At 34.5% G+C, this 27949-nt stretch overlaps 1 protein-coding gene across 10 annotated transcripts; it reads right to left on the reverse strand.

Annotated features, from left to right (window-relative positions):
* Positions 1 to 577: 577 nt before the first annotated feature.
* On the reverse strand, positions 578 to 27768 carry BCLAF1 (BCL2 associated transcription factor 1). Of its 10 annotated transcripts, none has more exons than XM_054570013.1 (13): positions 27621 to 27767; positions 23816 to 23919; positions 21976 to 22089; positions 19916 to 20821; positions 18049 to 18195; positions 17715 to 17884; positions 15313 to 15418; positions 14169 to 14253; positions 11521 to 11696; positions 10214 to 10394; positions 8996 to 9142; positions 3250 to 3462; positions 578 to 3095 (listed from the first exon to the last, which is right to left on the reverse strand). In XM_054570013.1, the coding sequence occupies exons 3-13, from the start codon at positions 22077 to 22079 to the stop codon at positions 3090 to 3092; spliced, it is 2241 nt and encodes a 746-aa protein (XP_054425988.1). In that variant the 5' UTR covers positions 22080 to 22089; positions 23816 to 23919; positions 27621 to 27767; the 3' UTR covers positions 578 to 3089. The 10 variants fall into 10 exon arrangements, 8 of the variants coding, with proteins under 8 accessions (XP_054425988.1, XP_054425987.1, XP_054425984.1 ...); XM_054570012.1 differs by having other exon boundaries at positions 19916 to 20827; positions 27621 to 27766; XM_054570009.1 differs by having other exon boundaries at positions 18049 to 18714; positions 27621 to 27765.
* Positions 27769 to 27949: the final 181 nt, after the last annotated feature.

Here is a 27949-nt window from a genome sequence, read left to right on the forward strand (position 1 = left end):
TTCCCGAACAAAATTTTAAAGGGATAATTTGCCATTTGTATTAAAATATTTGTCTTAGCATACAAATTTCTGCAAAAATGTTTTTAAGGTTGAGAGAATGGCCCATTTCAAATAACTTCTAAGAGGGGCATTGCAAGAATTATACCAAATCTTACTCAAAGTGAGCAAAGACTAACTTCTAAAAAAACTTAATTGACTACTGTATTTTTAGAAATAGTAGTAATGCTGAGTCTCCATCATAATATTATGGCTAGTAAGTTCCTGTGTTAATACAGGAATAAAAGGGCTAAACTGGAAATCCAGAATTCCTGCATTCTCTAATAAAGGCTTGGAATAATCCCCTGTAAAATTTCCTATTTTCCCAAGGAAAACAAGAGAACACTATATAGGGGTTTGAGTATATGAAGTACTTATCAACACTCCCTCCCCCCCAAAAAATGTCGTACCACACCAGCAATTTTCCTAAGGGATGGACTGGTATTCTAAAATCTAGAAATGGGCCATTGAAATCAGTTGAACAGAACAGACACATAATCTCAAAATCAGGTAAACAAACATCTATTACCACTTACGACATTTTTATTGGCATATGACAATTTACAAGGGTCCCTGTTGCATTATACATCACACTAAGAATTGTTGAGCCATCTACATTCTTATTGGGCAATATTTTTTGTCTCAAATTATAATTTAATTCCCAACACTTGATTTTAACTGTGACAAAGGGAATAGTAATTCCTTAACGTAGGCTGAAATTGGAAAAACACATTTGCTTTTTATATTAAAATTCTAAGATGTTGAAAGGTATACACACCTAAAGACTGAGTCATGGCCTTCTTAAACAGCTACCTGCTTTAGAATACCCTTTGGTTCATTTTTATTTTCCTTATGTAGGCTAAAGAAAATCTGTTAATCCACGTATCAAGAGTTATTATTTTCTGGCACTTGTAAACAAATATCTTTACAAGAGAAACCACTTGATTTTTATATGTCATGAAGTGTGGAATTAAATTGTAGTTAAAAAAATACAGACTATTTTTTATATGCTTGGCTCTGAAGATAACATCCACAACCATCCTTCCTACTATATTCCGGTAGCATGCTTTTTCCTCAATTTTGTTTACAGAATAAAGTAACTGAATCCTACATATACTGGGTTAAAGCAATGCACTTGCAATTAAAATATAACCTGTTGGTAGGACTTAGGTAGCTTTATTCCCACTCCTCTTAAATAATTTCTCAGTAAATTCCTTTTTTCTTAAGTGGAATGAACAACTGCACTTCATAGTCATGCATAGAGGTTTAGTATTTAACAAAGTAACTATTAAAATAAAAGCTAAATTTACTTGTATAAAATAAAAATGGTCATGAAAATTCTCCTGTACTGGAGATCAAATCCATGTCGCTTTCGTATGTAATTATTCTAACTTGAAGATTAGTTATGTCCTGATCAATCCTACACACATAATTGTTTTGACAGTATTTCCTCTGCTGTAACAGACAATGTCAGAAAGACAAAATGACAGGAGGAATCATGCAGTACTCAAGATCTTAGGGCCATCAACATCATATATTGAGGTTTGTCTTTTTTTTCCATCCTCCCCCTCCCCCAAATAGCTCTTAGCAAATCCAAATTCCCCTAGCTGCAATCAAGGTGCTAAAAAGACTGCAAATCATCAAATGACAATGAAGGGCCATACACTTAAGATCTTTAAAAGATTACACTAGCAGAATAATCATTTATCTCCTTTTAATGCAAACATATACAACTTATTCAACTGCTGAATAAAATTTGACTACTTTTATATATGCTCATAAAGCAGGCATACTTAACATTGAAATTGACTATTTCAGATTTTCATTCCTTTAAGAGCAATCAGCATAAGCATAAAGGTAACTGACATTTTCAAGATTATCTACCTAAAAAATAGAACCCTAGGGAAGAAAAAAGAAAAGGCCATTTTACAAACTGCAATTGAAACAGAAAGTAAAAACCAAGGTAGATCAATGCTGCAACAAACTTCCTGTCAAAACTTTTTATTGTATAGACATTTGAAAAACAAGTTACTTAAAATATTACTAATGAACAGTATGTTGTTTCCCTATTTTTTCTTATGGTTAGACAACAAACTCATATTTCAGCTGTCCAGAAGCTCAAATAAATATGTAAGATATAAAATCTGGTATATCTTTTTAATGTATCAAGTTATTCTGCAGGATAATCCTCTTCCATACTAGCATGGATTACAGTGTTTTGTTAAGAGGTTTGGTAGGAATGGGGTGTTTACTTGCAGTATTATTACAAACCAGCTTCATCTCTCAAAGAATAGCTGCTATCTAAGACCATGACTCAAACTTTCAAATAAAAATAGAAAGAGAATACTGAATTTTGAATCCAAATAGTAAAGGCTCCTAAGAGTTATTTTTATAGGCCACTGCTTGCGTTCAGTAAAAAAAATCCTCATACTTTGCACTCTAACTTTTACTAGCTTGTATTCTTAAACATTTGCTGAAGGGTTAAACTAGCTTAGTTTACCAAAGTTACAACGTTTTCTGTGGTACACTTCAAAAATTAGTCACCCTACAATGTAGTGTGTTTGAATTAAGGAAAATGTTAAAAGAGATGGAGAGAGTTAAAATAATTAATGCTGTCTCTATAAACAACTTCTGTCCAGAAATTTGTATGTAGAGCTAACGTTTACTTCAGAATAAACATTAACAAACAGGGAGGGAAGAGAATCAGAACTTTTCACAGAGTTGTACTTGACCATATCTTATAGACAAAGCAGAATTACAATGCATGTAACAAAAACAGTAAAAGTATTCTTTTTAAAAGTTGATAGTTACAAATAGGGTACGTAACAATTTTCTACTTTATTTCAGTACAATTTTCAACATACAATCTACTATTTATCCAAGATATTTGAAGACTTAAAACAAAATTTCTATAGACTACTTGCAAACAGTAAAATTTAAGTAAAATGCTTACATTCTTATTTGGAAACAAAAATCAGGCTAAAAAAAAAAAACAAAACAAAACAATGACGGGTGCAAGTTCTGCTCTCTGTTGCAATCTCATTTCAGATTTACTACTCCTAAAAAGACAAAGAGAGAAAACAAAGATTAGCAAAGATGTACAGTATGCAAAGAAATCCATAATTATTGTTCCTAAAAATTATATAATTAACTGGCCCACCAAACCCCCCCCCAAAAATCTGTTAGAATCTCTAATAACTTGAAATTTTCTACCTTTTCTTCTTTGCGTCTGTCCTTCTTTTCTTCGTTATTTTCCATGGTCTCTTCTTCATCTTCAACAATCCCGTCCCCTTGATATTTGTCATGAGTCCACTTTGGACTGCTACCTGATTTTTTGAAGTTAAAGCGCCCTCTGCCACGTTGAAAAGTACCACGACCTCTTCCTCTTTTGGCCCAATAATCCACACCATCATCTCTGTCATCATGCTACAGAAAGGTTAAAAACAATCATCACTGAAATGTCTTTCTTGAAGGAAAATGGTTATATCCCCAAATTATTGGTATAAATTTTCTGAAGGTTTGGTACATTAGATTGTTAATGTCCTAAAACACAATAAAACAAAACCAACACAACTTTTCAACAAAAATATATTCTATTGTCAAAGAAAATAATTATATTTTACTGCTTAGTTACCCAAGCATTAAGAGCTGCTCAGACAATTTTTTGGAGAATCTCAACTGCTAAATTATTGCCCATTATCAGATTTTTTACTTTTTTCCTTCCCCTGATTTCAACAAAGTTCACTTGTTACTAAATTATACTCCACATAAATGAAATAACCAATATTTTTCCCAAAAAAATTTACATTAGTCAGAGATGTGACAGTCATTAAAACATCACTACAACATAATTAACATTAAATAAAACAGGTGGTATGACTGATAGTTTACATATAAAAATAGATTTTAAAATCCTACTAAGATATAAATCTCAATGTACATTACACATCAATCTTCTGGGCTAGGTAATCTCACATCCCAAACCATGATGGCATGGTCCCTAGAGAAATACCTCAACTTATCTCTTCTTCACCAATCTAAAGTACTGTAGCTATCACATTCCAACCTTAATTTTTCATTAATTGTATCCAAACTGGGATGTTTCCCAGTTTACAAATTATTACATTAATCAAAACAATCTGCAAAATTGAAAAGTACTTGACTTTGTGAACAATTAGATGAGTATTACATCTGAAAACACAAGACAAAAAGCCAAAATTCTCCTGTTAATTTCATTAACTGCTGCTTTGCACCTACACAAATGGGAAATAAGTCAAAATGATGCCCCTGTTATGAGACAATAAGAATCAATGCAAACAATGTTGCATTACCTATGAAGTAGTGGTACTGATCAACTGCCCAGAAGTCGCTAAAACTTTTTTCAAATATTATATTATACAAGCACCTTTTTCAAAACAAAACATGCCTTTGTGCATACTGATGTAATACAGATCACTCTCCTGCCTGCATGACTTAAAAAGCTCAGTTACACATATAAAAGAGCACTTACCAATTACTAATAATCTGTCTTGATCAAACCAATGAAACATCACTAGCTAGAAGTATGCATGTCTCCACAAACTAGGAAATGTAGTAGCTATCAAAAGTTTAAATTTCAGTATCATAAAGTTGAATTGTAACATGGAAATAAACTTTTAAAACAGTCTGCTACACAAATACTACCCACGCAATTACACAACTTCAGGCTCCCTTTGGGTATCAGCACACTGAATTCCAGAGTTTTGTGTTCTGTTTGTGATATTTACAGTATTCCGTAAGTTTGTGGGAAGGAGCACACAGGTTTTCTAATGAGAGGCATGGGTTTATACCTTAACAGAAACCGTGTGGCTATTTCCTCATTTTAAAAAAGAGACCCTTGAGGAAACATAGGTGGATCTATAAAAAGCACCTAGTCCAGTGTGTTACAGGAAAGGACTCAATAAACTATGGTAGTAGTATTTTATAGTGTTTATTAAGGGAAGGCACTGTTCTGAGCACTTTCCATGTATTTACTCATTTAATCCTCACAATAACACTGAGAATACTGTTACTCCCCCTTTAAATAATGAAAAAAATTGAGGCACAGAGAAATTGAATAACTTGTCCAAGGCCACAGCAGCAGTCCTTTCCACTACCCCTTATACCATTATCACCCACAGAATATACTTCCAGGAAACCTGGTGGCAGTAAAAAATTACCATACAAGGCAGCTAGGAGTAGAAAATAGAACAAAGCAGTGGCAAAGCTAGACATGAGTTTAAACCATTACTTTTAAATTCATAATTATGTGAAACTGGGTTAAAAAAAACCAATGGCTAGAACATTATGCTGTGTACTTTGGAGATTACCGTGGCAGCTAAAAGACATTTTGATGCTAAGCATACTAACTATTTATTAATCCTCAAGTTCTAACACCCACAATTTAGTATTACTTCTCAAAATTACTTCCTTCAGAAATGATAAAAGGACAAGAAAAGTTAGAACTTGTAAGTGTTGTCAAAATGTTATAAAAAGAGGCCATATTAGAACCAAGATCCTCTGAACCCTCTTATCTCTCCTCTACAAAGTGTTAAATTACATTAAAACTCCAATCTTGAACCCCCTTTCCCACCAGGGGTTCACTACCAAGAACTTGCCCCCTGTAGCACCTTTCTACCACTGGCTCCAACCATACTCGCACCTCCGTAGAATTTCAGGTTCTAAGACTATTCTCTCTCCTGGAGTACTTATTATTGAAAACATTACTGTTAATCTGCATAAATCCAAGTTTTAAGATGGGAAATTTCAGAAGAGTGTAACAAAGGTTACCATTACTCAGTAATGGAAGGATGATATGGTGCTTACAAAACCTAGCTCTGGAGCCCATACATGAGTTCAAATTCTGACCCCACTCCTACTAGCCATGTAATTTTTAACTTTGGTCAAGCCATTTAATCTCTATATACCTCAGTGTTTTTCATTTGTAAAAGTGAAATAACAGCCCCACCTCAAGAGGATTTTATAAGCATGAAATAAATTATTACATGTAAAACACAGAATGGTGCACAGCTTAGTATGTGAGTGTTGTTTCATTAATATGGACAAACCTTCCATGCTGGTAAATTATTCTGAAAGAACCTACGGGAATGTAGTTCTCAACCTCATTTCCTCTGAACTGTATTTTTTGTTTATATTTCTATTCTCAAAGTTAGCTAAGAAGACAATTATTTTTACAGAAGATGCAAAATCTTTTAAATTTAAATACCCATGTAAAAAACAGTTATTTCAATGGCTCATTAAGAAACAAAATAATTAACTTTGAGAATTGGTTTATAAGAAATAAATGTATTCATGTGTTATTTTTACTTCTAGTGAACATCACTGTGACAAATACATTGTATGCTTAATACAGAAACGAAAACTTTTAAATGTAACACAGAACAGCAACATATAAAATATTACTACTACTTTTAAGTGTCAAAATTCTTAAAATAACACTCTTCTCCTTTGGCAAAACTGCTAATTACAGGCCAACCTAAAATGATTATGTCCCAATTTAAGGTAAAAATATGATACCAGGTTATGAAATAATGCCAGAGAAAAATGAAGGTCTGGCCTAAATATTTGGAAAGTATTACAAGTATTTTTTGAAACCTACTAACTTACCTCTCATGTCCCTCTTAATTTTCTGACCCTTCACATTGGATCTATTCTCTGGCATTTACCCTCACTCACTCCTCACATCTTTGCAAAGTCAGCTTTTTAACCTCTTCTCTTCTGAGTGATCTTTAGTGGCTTTAGTCACGACCTGTAAAATGATGGCTCTTACATTCTCTCTAGACCTGTATTACTATCTATGCATTGCCTATCTCTACTTGATTTCTCTTGGCTATTTCAAGAACAGAACTTAATCTCTTCAAATGGGCATCTTTCCTTTATATCCCCTGTATCTTAGAGAATTTCTTCTTCTCACTACCAACACCCAACCACCAGTGGGCCCTGAGTTAAATCCTCATAAACATTACTTTCTTAACTTTTCTCAAATCTAGCCTCTTTACTCCAGACAGTATCACTCAGGTGCATCCGTTCTCATAACCACAATTCTTCTAAAACACTTTAAATCCACACCTCCAAAACTGGATCCTCCTTTTGCTAAATTTTCCCAAACTTACATCAATCCTCTAGCCTTCTGAGCACTGGAGTTTCCTATATCAGGATATTTCAGTACTTCTGCTACCTACAGTACACCTGCCTATCTTTTAAGCTCAAGATTCAAGCGAAGGACTTTAACAAAGTTTCTCCTAATCACTGTTTCCTTTGCAATAATCCACCATTTCCTTCTTTGGAGAAAATCTACAATAGATATTTAGAATGTTTGTTTCTCCATTACTAGTACCTAAGCCAAAAATTGTAACTACATTGTCTTCCCACATCTTTCAGAGCTAGCATAAATAGCAGGTTGTTAATAAATAACTTCTTAAATCAGAAACTAGATGGATCTTTCAAAACTACTCTAAACTATAACTGAATAAAATGCCTTTCACTTTCCAGACTGTCAGTTCAAGTAACTCAAGCATAAATTTCTCCTCACAGGAGCATATGCTGAACAAATATTATGCATAATGCATTATGTAAAAATTTGACTTTTGGGACTCTTAGTCGTTGTAGTACCCAAAAAAAGAGGCAAATTGGAACTAATTTCAGAAATAATTACAATGTCCATTCTCCAAACAAAATATCAATCTACAGCTCTACCTTCTAACTTAGCAGATGTACGATGACCATTCATGCTTATTCACATACAGGGTGTAGCAAAATATCAGAATGCAGCTCTATCCTCTAACTTAGCAAATGTACAGGGTGTAGCAAAAGCAGGTTTACAGTTGTTCCTATGGAAAATAATAGCAAATACTAATACAAGAATAAACTGTTCTACATACAACTATAAACCTACTTTTGCCCCACCCTGTATAGTTATAAAAGCCAAAAGAAAGATACAATTCTATAAATCCAGTATTATTTTCCTATTTGCTTCAACAAAACAACTAGCTCTTTTTAACTAGTCTCTGAAACATGACTTCCCTGAGAAGCTATGACAAAAATGAATACAGTGGTATCTTGGTTCTCGTCATTAATATGAAACTTGTGGCAAGTGCTGAAACAGACAAGTACCAAACTATAAAGCATTTTCTCTTGCAGGACAGCATGATGACTCATAAAAGTTCTAGCAAGTACTGTTGAGTCCTGAGCAAGTGCCAAGTCCTGAAATATTTTTTTCTCGTCAAAATGTGACAAGAACAGGGTTTGCCGAGTTCTGAAACCGACGAGTATCCAAGGTATGACTGTACTTCTCGCACGCGTATCTGTGTTTCCTCAGGCTGCCGCCTATGAGGCAGGACACACCCTTTTCCTCCATGCTAAAGTGCAAGATTTCCATCACTATTATGCAGGACCCAACTCTTCTAGTTTCATTCCTTAGAAAATCACTCCAGGAGAAAAAAACATCACAAGGAAGCATCAAATTAGTGTTATCTAGCAACTTCTCCATGTCAATTTTCATCCTTCGTTTACTCCAATGCAAGTTAACAGCCTCCCTGAAATCCTTAATTTTATGTAGAATTCTTCTCCTTGTCCTTCATTTAAACAACTGGCTGTGAGGATGGAAGGTAAATCTTAATGAGAGGTTTCTGCAAGTGTCACTGTCTTATAGACAGATAAAACATATTAATATTCTTCACTGAGTGTGGTTATCAAATCAGGTATATTTTCAGATAACTCTCATCAGCCTGTAGGTGATGTCAATAAAGGGCAGACAGTACTAGAGGGACCCACATTTTCAAAACTTTAAATCATCTGGGTAATGAATTTTTAAAAAGGTTTACCACATTATGGTGAAATCTTATCATAGTAGTGGATATCTGCACCCAGTATGCTTTGAAAATTAATGCAAACCAAATAAACACAGATTTCTAACACCCACCAAGAAGTACTTCTTGCTCTTTGGGGTATATTCTGGATCCCATTCCTCTTCCTTCGGTCTCTTTTGAAAAGTAGTATTTGAGTTGTTTGGACCAGTATTTGTCCCAGCAAAAACTCCTCTGGCTCTTCCTCTGCCTCTAATTCGAAACTGATTAACATTAACAAAGTTGTTTAGTAATGCAATCAAAGGTATTTAAATTGCATGCAAGCTCTAATTTTACTGCAGTAACAAAAAACATATTCCCTAATTTCCTTCCTAAATACCAACTCATAGCCACTGAGGGTGGAAACGGATGGCCATTTTATATCACAGGCAAAAAAACTGCCTTCTGAAAGTGAGTAGGTTAAGAAGAAATGCACAAAAGTGTTACAATACTACACTTTCATGGCCTGAACGAATATTTTAAAATAATCAAGCGAGTTCTTTTCCCTCTAACTAACCAAAAGAGTTATCTAATTCCTTTCACTTATCATAGGAGCCAAGTATTCAACTACACCTATCACCATATAAGCAAAGCTCTTCTCTTACCCAAATGATCTAATCAACAAACTCTATAATAACCAACTGGAACTCAATCAGGATGGAAATGTGACATCTAAAAATTAAAGAGTCAGGAAGAAAATGCACTACTATGAACTCATTAAATAATTAAAACACTTCTAAAAACAGGGTAATATGTATGCTATGTAGAATAAAAAGTTATGATTTCTATGACTGACATATAAACAAGGACTTAAGAAAACGGAAAAATAAAAGTGTTCTAATAGAGAGATGAACATACAGATTTTCAAAAATGTTTTTAGATAATCTTTCAAAACTAAATGATGTAAAAAAATAGATTTCAGTCAATAACTTTCCTTGACTCTTGGATATTTAAGCACTGTGTATAGTTATTGATTCTAAAGTTAAGAAATGTGTCTAGTTTATATAGATGTTTGTAGACCTCAAGATGCATTTCTTTTATTTTTCATTAGGCAAAAACATTTTTTTTTACTCTGTGTACAAAGAAAGCATCATCCAAGCTCCAGCCCCTCCTTCCTTCCCCTAAATGGCATTTTTTTAAATGAAGATACTTCAAATACCATTTCATTTTTTAAGACTAATTCTAACTGTAGGAGTAATGATTCACATAACAGAGAATGTCTAAGTCATATCATTTAACTTTCCTTATATACAGTTAAGTCCTAGCAAATGATCAAAGATAATTTTATTACTTACAAAGGTTCCTCGTGGTCTGCTAACTCCTGCAAAGCCAGAGTATTCTTTCAGTTCATGGTGAGTTTTAAATTCTTCTTCTCGTTCTTTCTTACTCTCCTTTTCTTCTCGAGAACTGGGAGAAGAAGGTGATGCTGAAGAGGATGAAGATCGAGAATGATCCTGCTCTCTACTTTTATGTTTACTGAAAAATAAAGAAAGAAAACAAGAAAAACATATGTGCTATCTTTAAAAAGATGAAGACCCTGTTGAATCTTACAATAAGAGGGATATTTTTCAAGTCAAAAAACTATGCCCTATTAAAATGATTACATAACTAAAATGATTGGGTGTTAAACTTTAACAGTCTGTTTCCATTCGCCTTCAGTATTTGGTTTACATCATTACTGAAAAACATACTATGGTTTGCCAGTTAGAAACTAGCAGTCTGGAAACTTTTAAGTATGAGGTTCAGTTCTTCAATATTTTTAACTTATTTTTTGTTATTTTAAGGAAAGAAAAAGAAAAGTAGAAAAAGTAAGAATATTCTTAAAGATCAAGTTTCAAAATGACTGTAGCCTGTATACCATGGGTGAGAACAGTTGGTATGGTTTGGGCCATAACTCCGTTATAGAAATAAAAAAACATATGACATTACAAATACCAGTCATAAAAAACACAAGTAAAATCCATTTACCTAATGAATACAAAAAAAAACAAAAACCCAAAAAACAATTATCTATGATACTTAGCATTCCTATTATTTACTTGACTCTATGGTGATCAATTTTACATGATTCTAATGCAACACCCGAAAAGGTCATACCTGCGATAACTCTTACCACTGCTTAACAGTATCCATGGAAACATTACTTTGAAAGACTAATACACATTGCTATTTCATAAAAACTAGTCCTTCCTCCCCCCCCATCTCTCCCATGTTAAACCACTAGAAATCAGTTTAAAATTCTTGTACTCTGGGTGTTATGAGTTGAAAAAGTGCGGAATCAAGCATAACGAACCAAAGTTCTTACACAAACTGTTTCTAGAAATGCACTGCATTGAAGTCCAACCTCCTGATGTAGCCTGGATAATAGGACACATTAATTTGTCATTTTTTTTTTCAGTGTTAGCTTGCTATTCCAAAGTTTTTGTCCTCATCCACCATAAGCCGTGTAAAAGACAAATACATTTTTGCTGTAAAACAAATAATTTTAATTGTTTAAATTTAAACATTCGATTACATAGTCAAAATTGAAAGCAATTAAGCTGACAATTATTAAAGGCTAATTAGAAGCTAAAACCTAATTCAGACAGTTTTTAACAATTACCTGTCATCTTTGTAAGATTTGAATTCCTTGTAATCTTTTGGAGTTTTTTCTTGCTTTCTTGACCCACTGGATTCCCTGGAGCCCTTGGAATCCCCCCGTTCTTTACTTCTTTCTTTTCTCCGACGATCAATGTCATGCCGAAGATCAGCAGAATCACACCTTAATTTTTTGTCTCCCTACAAAAAGACAGATATAAAATAAATTTCAGGGGAGATATAGAAAAAAATATGTATATATAAAGAGAGAGCCAAATTTTATACCAGTTTCTAAAGTGACATTTTAGGATCAGACAAAAACGGATCATAAACTACTACTACACTTCATTTTTGTTTTTAAAAAAAAGTAAAATGTACTTGACTGTTTTCACTAAACATTTGTGTATACAAGTGCAGCAAGACTAGAAGTTATTAAAATCTAATTATCTTGAAAATGTCCTAAGTTTTTGTTCAAAGCAATCCATAAATTTTTGTACAATAAAATGATAGAATTATTCTTCTGCTCAGCAATCCTAATTAACTGTCACCCCTCACCATTACAAACAGCATTTTTTTAAAAAGAGTTAAACAGTGACAAAGGTTATAATCTATACTTGTGGTGTAGCCATCTGCCTATAAAGTTAAGGTATCCTAAAGTAATGGTTCTAATTACTTAAATCTCATTATCATCAAGCTCTTTCCAAAGAAGTTGACCAACCCAATAAAAACCACTTAAAGTAAAAATTCTGTAATTTCCATAACATGCAACTGGAATATGATTAATGAAACCAATTGAAGATGAACACGGGTAGAAACAAAACCAGACATTATTCCCAATCCTGTACTTAGTATCTTAGGCCATATACTGCCCTTTCTCAATTCAGGTATTGTAACGGACATTAGTTTAACTGGGTCACAATTCACCTCCTTCTTGTTCCATTGCTTTTTCAAATACTATATAATTTAGGAAGATGGAAAGAGGAATCTAGGAATGAAGAAAAATTACACATCAGTAAGATGCTAATAATGTGGACATCCTTGCTAACAGTCAGCAATAAGTAGTACTGGGAAGTCTAGCTATGATATTCATAAGCATTCATAAACCAGAAAGTATAAATATATCTCCAAATGAAAACTACTCACCTATTTGCTCCCAGGCTAACCAAGAAAATTTAATCAAGAGCAAAAACCTTCCAATTCACCTAGGTATTACCAACCCCACAAATAACAAGCTAAGGAAAGTGAAAGTAGTTTGTAAACTCCAAGCTATATGTATATTACACATTACCACATATATGTTAATTGTTCATTCAGACAGGAAGATGAAAGATAAAAAGCAATGTCATATCCTCTTAGCCATCCATCCATCCATTAGTAACCACTATTTTTTCTCCTCCAGATCAAAATCTGGTCTGAGTAATTAGAGAAGCAAAATACTCAGTGTCAGAGCACAAGTATAGACTAAATTGTTGGCAAAACAAAACCCGACACTGAATCCAAGGTATGGAAAGTAAAAGTCCAAATTAGTATTCACTTCTCAGAATCCAAGATCAGTATGCTCCATGCAAAGAAACCATTTTCTTTCTAAACTCTAAATTCCGTTATCTAGTAAGTTACATTTAAAAATTTGTACACAACTGTTAATAAAAGCTTCTAGTAATAAAAGTTCCAACATTTTCATAATAATCTCACTGTTCGACAACTCTCCAAAACAGATATATTCTCATTTTTCTGATTGGAAAACCAAAGTCCAAGAAGCTAAACGTTTTCCAAATATCAGAGACAATATTTGGTGACAGCCAGAATTGGAACAAAGCAGTACTCTCAAGCCATCTAACCTTTTCACTACAACCGTTGATTTTTCTTTTCTCTACATACATCTACTAGACTTTCATGGCCTGTCACATGACTGGCCTACCTAGAAAATGTCAATTTTGAATTATCAGAGTATATCAAATTCCCCCTAACAACTTAACTCCATTCTCACAGAGCTCCCCTAAGCCAGTCATTCACAGGCTCCTCTCTCTAGTTTAAAAATTCGCCCCCCCCATCCACAAATATTCTAACAGTGATATCTTTTTCCCAAATGTTCATTTGTAAATCTGTTTTCAGAATGTTTATTTCTTAGTTCAGATCAAAAATGCCCAGTAGCACTGGGATTACTTCTGCAAAGAACCTGGAAATATTAATTTAGGCACACACAAATCAAGAAATATTTATTCTAGCTCACCCATTTCCCCTCAACTTTACTGAAACCCTAATATAATTTGTATCATTCCTTTTATAATTTTCCCTTGTCTACCCCTTGACTTTTCACTCTTTTCTTAGAGGTAATGTCTTCCTTTCATTAGCATTTTTTTAAATTACTCTTGATATAGGGAGCATACGAGATCTTGCTCTCTGGCATCTGGCAAGTTTGGCTCAAATAAACTCATAAAAATTCTCAAAAAACAATTACTCTTCGTTTTTTAGGTACATGGTATAATGTTAGCTTAATTTCTTCTAGAAAGGTACAATGTGTATGTATGTATACATGTTATATATGTATGTATATAGTGTATTTATAAGTTAAAAACAGAAGACATCTGTAAACATTTTGCCTAAACAAAGCTTCATATGTTTCCTTAACAAAGCTGAACTTTACATGAAAAAAATTTCCCCTTCAAAACATACCTTTTGAATTTCTTCTTTAAAAACTCTCTCTTCCCCTGCTAAACGGGTATGCTTCCTCAGGGCACTTGGAGAGATGTCAATTCTCCTTAATGTAAAATAAAGTCTATTTGTAGTCACATTAACTTAATGGTTCTGAAAAATCCTTATAATTTTTCATTTTTGTAAAGAAAATACGAGACAGTTATTTCTCTACCGATTGACTAATTTAGTTTAGTAAAATTATTAATCTAATTACTAACAGATAATTAAGAAATAAAACTTCCTTTAAAAATGAATTAAAATGTTTCAATCAGATTTTTAGAAAGCCTGACCTTTTAGAACATCAAATTTATTTTAATCATCAAAAAAGAAAAATCTGTTCTAATTATTATGATGTTAAATGTCAATCACTATACAATTATAATAGAAACATAATCTTCAATGAAAACATGAATAGGATCATTTATTCCTAAGTGTCTCCAATACCTTTAATATTCAGTGGATCTTTAGTTTTACTCTGTGCCTCTCCTTGCCTTGTAAAGCTAGAGTCAACTGCAACTTCCCAGTGCTTCTTCAATGATTACCATGAAAATCACACTGACTATGTAATAATAAGCACTAAGTTATATACTTTATGACCAATAATATTGTCACCACTACCCTGCAAAATAGGCATTGCTATCTTACTTTGTAGGTAGAAAAAAAAAAACCCTAACGTTTAAAGATTAAATAACGTGTTCATCACAATGCGATGAAGTGACGGGCAGAGCCAAAATTTGAACATACTTATACTTGTCTAACTTCAATATCCATGCTCTTCTCATAAAAAACTGTTCTACCTCTCCACTAAGTATTTTTATTTTACAAACATACTGGAATTAAATTCAAGGGTTACTCACATAAGCACCCAATCCCTTCCCAAGAAACAAATGTGGTAACTATTTTAATTCCATGCTGGGGAGTGATAAGAGTATTTTAAATTCTAACAACCAGCTTAAACCAAAAAAAATAAATGAATAAAGTACAAACATACTTATTCAAGGTATAAATCTGGAATAAAACCAAAGTTCATTTGTACTGTGATGACAGCATAGTTCCAATGTAATTTGCTTAAACAGTGTCCTATCAAAATAGCATTTTTATGCCCATTCAGTAGTACACATACCTGTGTATCTCCGGGCTCTTTTGCCGGGCACTATGTTCTTCAGTGGCTTTCTGATAGGAAGTGAACCTCTCGTTTAGGGACATTGCAGGTGATTTGAAGTATTGCTCTGTTGATTTAGGAGAAATACTGCCCAATTAGTTACATAGGAATTTTCATTTGTGACAGAAGGGCATGTAGCAGGTGAAAAGAAAATAAAAGTACTCAAGAAACCTAGCAGAAGAGAATCAAGTGTTACAAAGAGCTCCTCCTACCCTGTCCCTTTTAAAGTAACTCTCGTAACTCAACAGAAAACTGATGCAAAGTTTCTCACAGATACCTGTCAATAACTACATATAATCCAAAAACAATAGATAGATTAAATTGAAGTCTCCAATTCCATTCCAATAATGCACTACTTCCTCAAACAGAACAAAAACAATATGTGAACATCCTTATTTCTTGCCAATATGAACAAATGAATTGACTTCACGTAACCATTTGCAGAAAACAAAAATATTGAAACAACTACATAGCTGGTTTTAGTAAGCTAATAAAATTATTTCATCAAGAACTATACTGACAACAAAAATTGGATTTAAGAAAAAACTGACTACTGCTATTTCAATTAGAAAATTTTTTTCAATCAATTAACTTTCATTAATTACTCCAAAAATCTGGCATCTTGGCAAACCTGACAGAACATTTGATATTAATGCCTTGTCTTTCTTTTAACAATTTTAAAATTAGTGAAATCAATACTGATTTTTAAACTAGTTCAAGATATGCTGTAAATATAAAATACATAGACGTAAAGAGTCATGAAGTGTTATACATTATGAAGTAAGCTATCTGCTTAACAGGTCAACATACATCTGTGTCAACTTACCGCCCAATATCCAGCACATGTCTCATAACCAATCATTAAAACTTGAAACGGCCACTACAAGGGTAGTGCCTCAATCATAATTCCATGAAACCCAGGAATTTGAGCTAGCAACTCAGTTTTTATGCCATTTTTTGCCAGGAAGACAGAAGATTCAACTTTGCCTGTATCTTTCAACAGCTATTTTACTTTGAAACATGGATTTGCCATTTCAAAACATATTCCAGGACCTAGTTACAATGAAAAAGAAAACATCACTGGGCATTTTCAGCTCTAAATTAAGAAAGAGCTGTTCAGATCGGTTGCACAATACCAGTAATAAAACATAACTACAGTTCTTTAAAAAAAAAAATGAAAATGAAAAAGAAAAAATTGTATCAAAACCTGATCTCAAATTTCAGCAATAAACTGTAAAATGTAGAGACAGGTAAAAAAAAAAAAAAAAAGAAAAAGGGAAAAAAGAAAAATGTTAATGTTTCATATTTTATGTACCACAGTAATATGGTCACAAACAGGTTCTCAAACCTAGTTACAGCCAAATAACAAAACTCTTGTTACCACATTTAAGTAATTACAGCCAAAAAGGAAATTAATCATTCACTGTTTTGAAATATCAAATGCATAAAGAACTGCTAGTCATGAGTTTTGGCTATACAAGGAGTTGTTCTCATGTCAAGACAAACTTGATTTAAAAAATGGCTTTTAGGACCAACAGCCTAAATCTGGAGATTCCTGACTTAAGAACCTATTTCATAGTACACTGCCTTTTAAACACACAAAAAAACAAAACTTAACCTAATTGTCCAAAAACTCATACCCTAAACCTTTGAAAATACTTAGTAATTTGTAACTAGAATTACATCCTGATGAACATATCGTACTTCAGTTGAAATAAACATCTTAAGTACCTAAAGAAATCTCATCATAATTATCCTAGTCATTATTCATGTAATCACTACTAATCTAATAATCTATTAAATTTCTTGAACTTATTTCCCCTTTAAAAATTCTAATAATTTTCTCTGGTTTATTTATCATGTAAACAAGGTAAGTATTATTAACAAACCAACACAGAAACAAGATAGGAAATTAATAGTTTTTGCGCAAGTTCAAGTTTTAAAAGGTGAGAAAAATTCTTAATAAATAATATTCAGTAACATTGCTTGACTGTTACAAATCTATGCCAAGAGTAGATTGTAAGTCATACATATTAGTCAATGAAAGAAAATCTGTAAGCATTCTGTACTTCAAATAGAGTATAATGGCATATTTCAAAAAGACTCCTGACATTAAATAAATCTATGTCATATTTTACCGTGCTGTAAATTTTTAGAGTATGTTTTAACTCTAAACATTCCCATCGCTTTTTATAAATATCTTCCTGCTAACAACACTGATCTCTCTTTTTCATGAAACACACCTTTTTCCAAATTTTTAAGTGTCTGTATACCTGCTGTCCCTGGGGTACACTAATTATTAAGTATAGCTGTTCATCTTCTTTTATCTGTAGGAGAAATTTAATACACAATACTAAACATACCTTTCACATGATGAACCAAGGATACAATGTGCTGAATAAATGACTCTGAAGTGCTTTTGCTGGCCTGTGGCAACTTAATGTGGTCAAAGATGGATCGGAATTCTTGCTCCTTCTTGACAGAATGGACAAGTGTACTAGCAAGTAGCCTGTCTTTAGTCAAGGAAGCAGGTCTGGAACATATCAATACAAAAACACACATACAAACAAAATATACCATTGGTTTCAATACAAAAATGGGAAGTATGTTCAGAAAATAAAATAATTAACTGGAATATTAACTAACCACCCACAGTTTAAAAGCCATTTTATTTACTGAGCATCACTGTGAAATTACCTGTTAGAATCATCAAGAGGAACGGGGGCCATTTTGAGTTTGACTTCAGGACGATGAGAATCACTGGCTATCATTTTGATCCTAAGTGGGCTCTCCTCTCTGAAGGTAGACTTTTCTCGTGCATCCAGATTCTTGTGTAGAGGGGGACTGTAATCAAAGAGGTCTTTGAGCTTTTCAGACTTTACCTGCTCAGGTGACTGAGTTTCTTTCTTTACTGTTATTCTCTCAGAATTTTTGTCGTCTTCCTTGTGCTTATCTTTTGTAGTGCTAGGCCTTTCCACTACATATCCAGTCTCTTTAAGTTTATAGTTTTTTTCTTCTCTAAATCCATCACTTTCTCTATTGCCTTTCAGTGAAACTTTGGACTTGTACTTGGTTCCTTCCTCCTCAGTATTCCGGTGAGATGCAGTAGCAAAATTTTTACCCTGATCTGCAAGGACTGATTTCCTGAACTGTCTATAATCCTCAGTCTCCTCTGTGTCATCCCCTTCTGAATCATTAAACTTTTGTTTTCCAGACTCTTTATCACTGAAGTAATCTAGAGCTTCCTGATCTTCCCATTCTCCCTCTGCCCTCCCTTTCTCTGATCCTTTCTCCTTTGGAGCCTCTTTTTCCCTGGTATTACCCCTATCAAGCAGGAATACTCTAGACTCTTCATCTGTGAACCTGTGAATAAGCAAAGAAGAGGATGGTAACTCTGGATTGCATTCACTGTGGATAATTTGCATACTTAAATGTGCTGACCAATACCACAGGACCAGTAAAGAGAGGAAAAAAACCCCTACTGGAAGTGTTTTCAGATTCCACTTTTTAAATAGCACTTATATTGAGTTTTTAAACAAATTTATGTAATAGGCTTCCTGAGGTTTAAAAAGCAAAGCTATTCTCAAAAACCTGTTCTACTTAGCCACAGCTCACAATTCTGCACTAACATATCCAAATTTCCAGAGATTCTGTAACATACTACACAGCTTAAGTTCTGAGGCTAAGAGCCACTAGTAAACAATATACTTATCTATTAGAATTCTACTTATGATTATACACAAAATTTCAGGTTATTTTACTTATTCACTAATACAAAAAAAAATCACAAAATTGGACTTTAATGTAGTTGATAATATTAAATACTCTATCTGATTCATAAAATAGTTTATACTTTGCTGTAGAAAATGATTTCTAGCAATATTAAGCACAATCAAGCATCAAGTTCAGTAAGAAAATTAATTCTAGATTGTATAGCACTGTATACAATAGCATGCTTGCTCTATTTTATTTTTAGGTTAATCTACACTACATTAACAAACAGTTTTCAATGAGTTTAGCAACATTTGAAATTAGAATTTAAACAAAGTATCTGTTTAAAACATCTCTAGGTCAGTAAGAAATACCATTTTCTCCTCTAGGTCAGGCAGATTTATTAAAACATGGCAGCTGGATTGTTTGTAATACCATACAAGAACATGAAACAGAACTGCATTATTTATGTAGGTCACATTATAATGCTGAAGATAAGAAAATAAGCTTTCAAAGCTCTAACATTAGAAAACTAATCTCTAATAGTATTTTGTTTTTACATGTTAGCTATCAGTTATGCTTTACCCTACTCAATTCTTTCTTGTTTACATTCTTAACTCTGAACTTAATGAAAATGAGTAAAATTAAAGAGGAATATAAATAAATTTCTATTGAAACACTTAACTTCCAAAGTTAGGGAGATGTGAGTGAAACCAATTTGAAACTAACTTACAAAGTGGAGCAAAAATAACTAAATATATATCATAATGCAATTTTAAATCTTTTAAGAGATTCAAATAGAATCCTAAGAACTATTAATAATTTAATCTAAATTATCCACTTTAGTCCTTACCTTTTTAAGAATTTTCCTGTCTTTGCAGTTTCCTGATCTCCACCATCAGGATAAAATGAGGAACGGCCCCTAGCCTCATCTCTTGGAGCATTCTGTGGTGTGATTGTCTTTGCAGGGCTTCTTCGTGAAGGGATGTGATGAATTGGACTATTCTGAGAAGGACTATATCGACTAGATCCATTTCCAACAGAACCAGACCCAGACCTTTCAGGACTATGCTGAATGGAATGTGAATGCTGAGAGGGGGTGTTTTTTGCAGAGTGAACTGTACTGAGCATGGGTGCATCAGAGCAAGATGAACTCTGACTAGGCGGTGTAGCAATCGGTGAAGGACTATGGGGTGATCTGGGACTATTATCATAAGCTGAAAGGCCAGGCCAAATATCACCAGATGTGGCCGATGATTTATTAAACTCATCAATAGATTCAGATGGGTCATGTTCAAATGTATCTTTCGGTTCCTCCTGGGATTTGTTTTTCAAAGGACTCTCTTCTTGGGGCTCCCCTTCAGATTTTTTGGTTTGTTTTTCCTGAGACCCTCGTCTTTTAGAGACAGGAGATTTGCTATATGGGGATGAAGAACGAGAAGAGGATGATCTTGGAGACCTAGAGGATCTATATGAACGGCGAGATCTGCTTCGGGATCTTTGAGAGGAAACGGATCTTCTTTTTGGGCTCCTGGAACGTGAACGACCTCGTCTAGGACTCCTCGAGTGTCTTCTATTCCAGACAGGTCTATAGCCACCTCGATGGTATCTACCTCCTCCACCTTGATAATACCCTCTACCCCTTCCTCTGTACCCATAAGGTCGTCTCATTCCTCTATTATTTCTGTAATCTCGCCGATAATCTCTAGAATAAATACGATCTCTACTACGAGATCTTGAATACGTCCTGGAACGAGACCTAGAACTAAAAATGAAATAAATATCAATGCAATAAAAACAAACTATTCCATCCTACCATTCTAAATACTCTGGGTTAAATATCACAAGTATATCAATTGTCAAAGCTAAAAATGTACATTAAGAAAAACAACTTGCACACCAAAGTTTAGTGTTTTCAATGAAGAAAGTCTCATTTTTAAAATGAATACTGAGAGAATAAATTCAAGGCCTTAGAAATGAAGGCATGGAAATCAAGGGAAAAGACATATCCAACAGAACATAATGATAAATTATACTACATTTATTCAAGCACTTAAAGTGATAGTGTAAAAGAATTTTTAATGGCACAGAATACTCATCAGTGAAATACCAGTGGTCAAATGCATATATAATATAAAATTAGGCTTAGAAAAATGATACAGGAAAAAATCATAACCTAGTAATAATTCTTAATACAGTATGCTTACTTTTTTTTTTTTTTAAGATTTTATTTATTTTTAGAGACACAGGAAGGGAGGGAGAAAGAGAGAGAGGAACATCAATGTGTGGCTGCCTCTCATACACTCCCTACTGGGGACTTGGCCCACAACCCAGGTATGTGCTCTGACTGGGAATCAAACTGGCAACCCCTTGGTTCACAGGCCGGCACTCAATCCACTGGGCCACGCCAGCCAGGAGCAGTATGCTTACTTTTATTTTCAACTTACAGTTTCTATTTTCTATGCTAAGTGTGCATTACTATTTAAAGAAAAACAACCAGAGTTAATCATTTTTAACAAAAGAATAAATTTATGGAGACCCTGAGTCAGAAACAGTAAGAAACTATGAAATAATACATAGATTGCTTACTGCCAAATAATTGTTACCTTATCCAATTCATCTCTTAACATATAGAAAAATATCCACCATTTAGTGCACAGTACATTAAAAATCTGAGATGAAGAGTCAGACAGCTAGATTTTAATCTACGTTCTGCCATCTACTAGCTTACAACCTGGACAGTTCTCAATTTTTCTAACTCTAAAATGAGGGTAACAACAGATGAATTTGACAGGGTTCTTTGAGAATAAAATATATTAATGAATTTAACAATGTGTTGTTATAGTAAGCACTCCGTAAATATTAGCTGATATAATTATCATTATTAAAAGACTTAAAAGCATAATAATTCACCTGTATCTCTTCTTTCTAGAGTGTGACCTTGATCTTGATCGAGAACTAGACTGTGATCTAGACTTTGATCTTGAAGAATGTGATCTAGAATTGGAACGACCCATTTCTTTTCTCCTAGTAAAATGAGACCAAGAAAGGTTAAAATCACAACATAACTGAAAAAGTTTCACATTATATAACGTATTCTCATATACAAATTAAATTTTGTAAGATATGTTTCTCAAAGGATATTATGCATCATCATTCTTTTCAAATGAATACTAAGCCAGTCAACCATTTCTAACCAAAAACTATTGTCACCTGCATAAAAGGTACTGTATATATTGAAGACACAACAGAAAATTTCAACAGACTGCCCCACCTACGTGCCCCAATCCAAAAAAAGGCAACAGCTGCACAAGTCAGAAAGACCAATAATGTCAGACTGCAGCACTATGTTAGATGTTATTCCATACCCAATACAAATGCCTACCTCTCCTGTAAAAAAGATAAACAACAACAAAGTATTACAGATAAGGAACCTGAAACAAAGAAAATACAAGTAGCTTAATACTAAAGAAAAATAAACCTACCGGACTGTCATCACAATGCTTTATGGCCTCAAAATGGGACTAAATTGACCATTTCATGCAAATAATACTGCCAAGAATGGTGGATAGTCTTCTGGCATAATAAAGGCCACTAAATCTCTGAACAGCTCAAGTCATGGCTCTATGCTCAACAGTCATGACTGCAGAATAAAAATGGACTTATCAATGCCTAGTCTACCCTGTAGCTTTCTGGTAAGAAGATGAAACTGAAGGGACTGCTGCAAAAAAGAGATTGGTGCTATAAGAAAAGGAGAACTGGGTACCAGTATTCTAACTGTTCTGAATACTGTTTAGTTTCTAATTAAACCTCAAAAATTTGTAACAGTACTGCTTGATTTATAAATATACTCTTCACAAAATTTTATTTACATTATGTATCTCCCAAGTTTACTCCTTTTATAATTTCCAAATTTCCACTAACTCACTACTCAAAATTAGTAACTATTTCTATAAAACTCACTAATCTTCTAATAGTGTACAATTGCCATACATTTAAACCATTTCTTCTACAACCAAGTATTTCTGAAGGCTCTTATTTTACCTGCCTTGATTTTGCTCAGTATTATGAAATAGTATTTAAAGTACTCCGATTGACTGAATTATAGGTAGAAGCAGCAACGACAATGTCTGCATTCTTCCTCATCATAAAACATAAATGACAAATCAAGGTTTCCAAAAAATATTTATTTCAAAATAAAACACAACTATCCTCAAATAGACAAATATCAGCTTTGTCTTCTCTCACTCTTTATTCTAAGTAAAAAATACATAAATACAGTGTGCTCCTCAGAATTGTAGTGAGAACTAAATGAGTTGACACTTGTAACATACTTAATAAAAAATTTAGCACATAATAAGCAATCAACTCTAATAACATTAACACCAGTATAATGGGGAAAAAAGCTATGTCATGGAACTCCTCTGTATGAATAAAGGAAGATCAGTAAAACAAGTAGTAGTATTTTGTCTTGCCTTACTTTTAAATAGCTTTGTATGTTCTGAGTCTTTAAATAGATGTGTTCATGGAAATAAGAGCAGACACAACTTAGAAGCAAGAGAGATAAAGAGAATCTTTTTCCTAAAACTATCTTTTAAAACCTGGCTTACTTCATACAAGCCACTAAAATAAAAACAAAAAAACTTCAGACCACATCACTTTTAATCACTGGGCCTGAATCATGAATTTATTAGTCAGTCACGTTTTTTTCAAATAAGCCAAACTGAAAACTAGAAAAATGAATGCTTTGTACCTTGGGTTTTATGCAGGATCCAGTAGTCAAATGAAGTCTTTGTGATACTCTAAAATTCTTCCTGGAGAGAATTTTCTCAGTGAGTAAACTCTAAATTCAAGTTCCTGGCAAAAATAAAAAAATGAGTTTGATTTATGGCAAATAAAATACACACTGTTTACAATGCCTCATACACAGCACTGCAATAAACTCTTAATAAGAGCACTAAATGATTTCAGGGAAGGGGAAATTGACTAAGGAAATAAACTTTAACCACGGTTAAAGCTTAAAGAATTTGTTTTGTTTTAATCAGAATGCAACAGTGTATTATGAAACTGGGAGCACCTTTACTTTTTAATTTAAATACCTCAATTCTAATTTTAGCAATGTGGACTTTGGACTTTTTATAAAACAAAAGCTATGTTGTCATCCTATCAGAAAATTCTAAAGTGGCTAACATAATGCCACCTTGTCAAGATATATGTAGTTAGTATTCTTAAAGCTATAATTTATAACTTATCCATAAGTAAGTTAATCATAACTTACCTAAGTAGCAGAGTTTATTTTATTGCTCTGCTACTTTTCTTATTCTCTTAGCCACTTCCTTTCACAGTTTAGTTTCACCTGAAAGTGATTTTTTTTTACAATTCATACAACAACACTTACTCTAAGCTTTGAACCTAAAAGTATTTTGACACATGTATGGCAGATATTCCAGTAACAGAACAGCCAGTATATTAAGCAGGTATCAACTGGAAGCCAATACTCTTCCTAAACTAATTTACTATTCTTCAAATAAATTTAAGTTTTGCACAAAATATTAAGCAGTTATGAGCACTGAAAAGGTTAGCATTATAACATTCAATTATTACCAGTTACATGCAAAGGACAGACTATAAAACACAAAGGGAACAAAAACTAAACTAAGGAATACAAGATTGATACACGCTTATACTCAAGGAATTCATAAATGGGCTTAAATGGAAAAAAATACACATCAATAGGAAATCTTACAAAGTAATCGATCCAATTAAAAAATACAATAAAATTAGAAACACAAAGGAGAAGACATGATAAGATTAACTAGTTAACCAACAACATCCCCTAAATACCTATGTCCTTACTGCTAGGGGAGGGGAGATTAAGAGTTGAGGTTCAAGCTAGGAAGGAGGAATAGGAACCCAGTGATTGAGGGAAACATACTACAGTAAAAAGTAGCAAAAACAAAAGGGCATATATCAGAAAAAATTTCTAAAGTGCATGTATATTTATCGTTTTAAAAACATTAACTCCCCCAAGTGGGCAGAAAAAAAGCCTTATCTTCTAAACTGGTGTGTTATGAAACTTTATTCTGACCTAGAAGTCCAATACTACTGAGATTCACTGCTAGAAGTGATACAAGTTTCATTCTTGCTAACAAATCCAAAATGCTAATTTTAATTTCCAGACAAGAACTGCCAAATCTCTCATGATTTTTTGAAGTTCCAAAAAAAATAAACACTAGAACTAGCAAAGTGAGGAGGAGAGGCCATTAGACTAGTAGGTATATATTCTTGTGCAAGATCTCTAAATATATTCAAGTATCCATCCTAAGAACTCAATGATCATATGTAAAATATGACAATGTTTAGCATTAAATTATAACAATATAAAATGTATTTTATATTATCAATAATATTGAATATAGTCAGTGAAAGACTATAATCAACTCGGCAATCTTCTTTAAAAAAAAAAAAAAAGGCATCCTGTGTACAAAGTACAGTGCTAGGTATTATGAAGGCATGCCCATGTGAGAGATCCTTACCCTCCGAAAACCAACTAGGGAGGAAAAGAAAGAAGTCCCGGCAAACTGAATATCTAAATACCAACCATGTGCCAAGAACTGTGCTGCCTTTAAAATCACCTTATTGAATCCTCATAATTTCATGAGCGACATATAGACCCAATCTTTCAAATGCCGAGAACTCCAAGCTTTCAGAATTCCCCTGAATTTATAAGGTGCCTATTACACGCCAGGCAATATTATTCTAGGGTAAGAAATAGAGCATTTTAAGTGAGGCGTGTTGGATGTTTTGATTCCTTATCTCTTTGTTAATAAATCACTAGAGATGACACAGAATTCAGCTAGTGTTCAATTGATTTTGAAGGTAGTTTCTGTAAACTCCCAATCCAAAGCTTTACGTAGAACTGAAAAGCTTCTTCCATTTCTACAAGTCTTCTCATGAAAAATCTAGCACAACTAGCTACCCACATAAGTCAGTCACTATATTCAACTAGAACTGAGCCTACGAATTGTAAAGTTTTTACAAGTCTCCACGTCCTAAAATACTGTTCTTCCAAATGAAGAATCATCTCTAGCTAAATCTCCTTTGCCACCATTTTAATTAAGGGGAATTCCAGGTTTACCACAATGTAACACTGAAAGCATGGCATCCCTAAAACGAGATGCTACAAACCATCAGGAGACACACTTTAGATTGGTTCACTGTGAGTTACTTTACACACAATCCTTCGTTTCTAATTATTTATCCTGAATTGGCTAGGATAACATAAAAACAAATAAACTTGTAGCAGTATTTCCTATGTAAAGGTGCTTGTTTAAACAGTAACTCTACCATCCCAACTAATTGGAAAGACAATTCACAAGAGGGATTAAGGAATTGTTCTCCTTTTTAATTCCCAAAAATATTTGCAAGGTGCTGCTGTAAAAACTAAAGTTTGAAGTAGCTAATCTCTTTACATCAGTTCCATCATGCTCGTCTTCAGTTTTGGTCTCTATTTTTTTTTTTCCAATTCTAAAACGCTGGGGAGGAAAAAAAAAAGTTTGATGTAGAAAAAAAGTAGTTGCCAGTACTGCTGTTTGATTCTGAGACGATATATCCTAAAAAAAAAAATAAAGTCAACTTGGGGATTTGTTGACGAAAATGTAGGCAAAGTCCCTGACCTCTACGCAGCCACCAATCGTGGCTGCAACATTTCTGACACGATGTAGTGGACTGAGTCGCTTGCTGAAAGGACATGATGGCTGCGCCTTTATTACTGGAGAGCTGCCCTTTCGGCCCCGGAATCGTAGGACCACTCACATAATCAGGTAAGGCCTGCTCCCCATGCTAGAAGCTGTAACTAGGCACCAACTGTAGCTAGTGCACCGTTCCTCCAAAACACACTGGGTTGCCAAGGGGACCAGAGAAGACTAACCCCGGAGAAAATTTTCCTGCAACACCAAGGACCCGAGGTGGATGCGGAATTCAGTTACGAGGAACAGAACAGCATGCCACATAGACCAGGGTAACAAAATGAGGTGTAAACCGACGGGTATCCTGAAACCAGGAGAAAAGATTTTAAAGAAGACGAGAAAAGCGGTGGCGATGCCAGCCAATGAAGAGAACCCGAGTTGCACTTCTCACTGCCTCGGGAGCTATAGGCGGGGAAGCGAGAAAGGAGGAAGCGCGCGTGCGCGGGCCAAGCGTTCAGACGGGCGCGCGCTGGGGTCGGGGCCGAAGAAATGGGGGAAGGGTTGAAGAGGATGATTTGCGCACGCGCCCAGGGAGGCCGCGCGGTCTCCGGGTCTCCACCAGGTTCGCAGCCAGCCGCACAGGGACCGTTCTCGCTGCTCACTACCCCCGCCCCAAACTTTTGGCCCCAGTGCCTCAAAAACCTGAACGAAGCTGACGGAGAAAAGCATAAATAACGGCACGACGTCTCCCGGGTTCTCGGGCCGCGGCCAACCCGCCACCACCCACGAAAGACTCAACAATATTCACTCGTCCTCGGTATTCACTACCCTTGAGTAAATTCACCACCCCGAATGCAGCACGAGGCCTACCTGACACCCCGAAGTACGGTTCCCGGGACTTATCTTCGTGGTAACTACACAGCGGCCATTTCCCGACTCAAGAACGGGAGGAAAACCATAGAGGTATCTTCGACGCGCTAGCTCATTTTCGTCACTTCCGACTCGGGGCGTGGCCTCTGCTGCCGCTAAATATCCGAGCAAGCCCCGCCCAGCCTTCCGCCCTAAACCGGCTCCCTCGCCTCTGTTAAAATGTTGCCTGAGGCTTTCTGGGAAGTCGCGTGGCTGGTCTCGCGCGAAGTTTTGGCGGCCCCGCCCTTTGGCCTTTAGCGGCCGCAGCGGCGCGAAGGGAGAGTGAGGCG

The sequence above is a fragment of the Pteronotus mesoamericanus genome, unplaced genomic scaffold, assembly GCF_021234165.1.
Source record: "Pteronotus mesoamericanus isolate MK-2021 breed Mesoamerican mustached bat unplaced genomic scaffold, CSHL_Meso_final contig_20, whole genome shotgun sequence".
NCBI lineage: Eukaryota > Metazoa > Chordata > Mammalia > Chiroptera > Mormoopidae > Pteronotus > Pteronotus mesoamericanus.

Coding starts and splice junctions, on each gene's coding strand:
- BCLAF1 (XM_054570008.1), bottom strand. CDS start 22,079: ATGGGTCGTTCCAATTCTAGATCACATTCTTCAAGATCAAAGTCTAGA. Junction 17,885..18,048: donor CCTCTTGATGATTCTAACAG/GTAATTTCACAG, acceptor GATATGTTCCAG/ACCTGCTTCCTTGACTAAAG. Junction 10,395..11,520: donor AAATCTTACAAAGATGACAG/GTAATTGTTAAA, acceptor TTTATTTTTCAG/TAAACATAAAAGTAGAGAGC.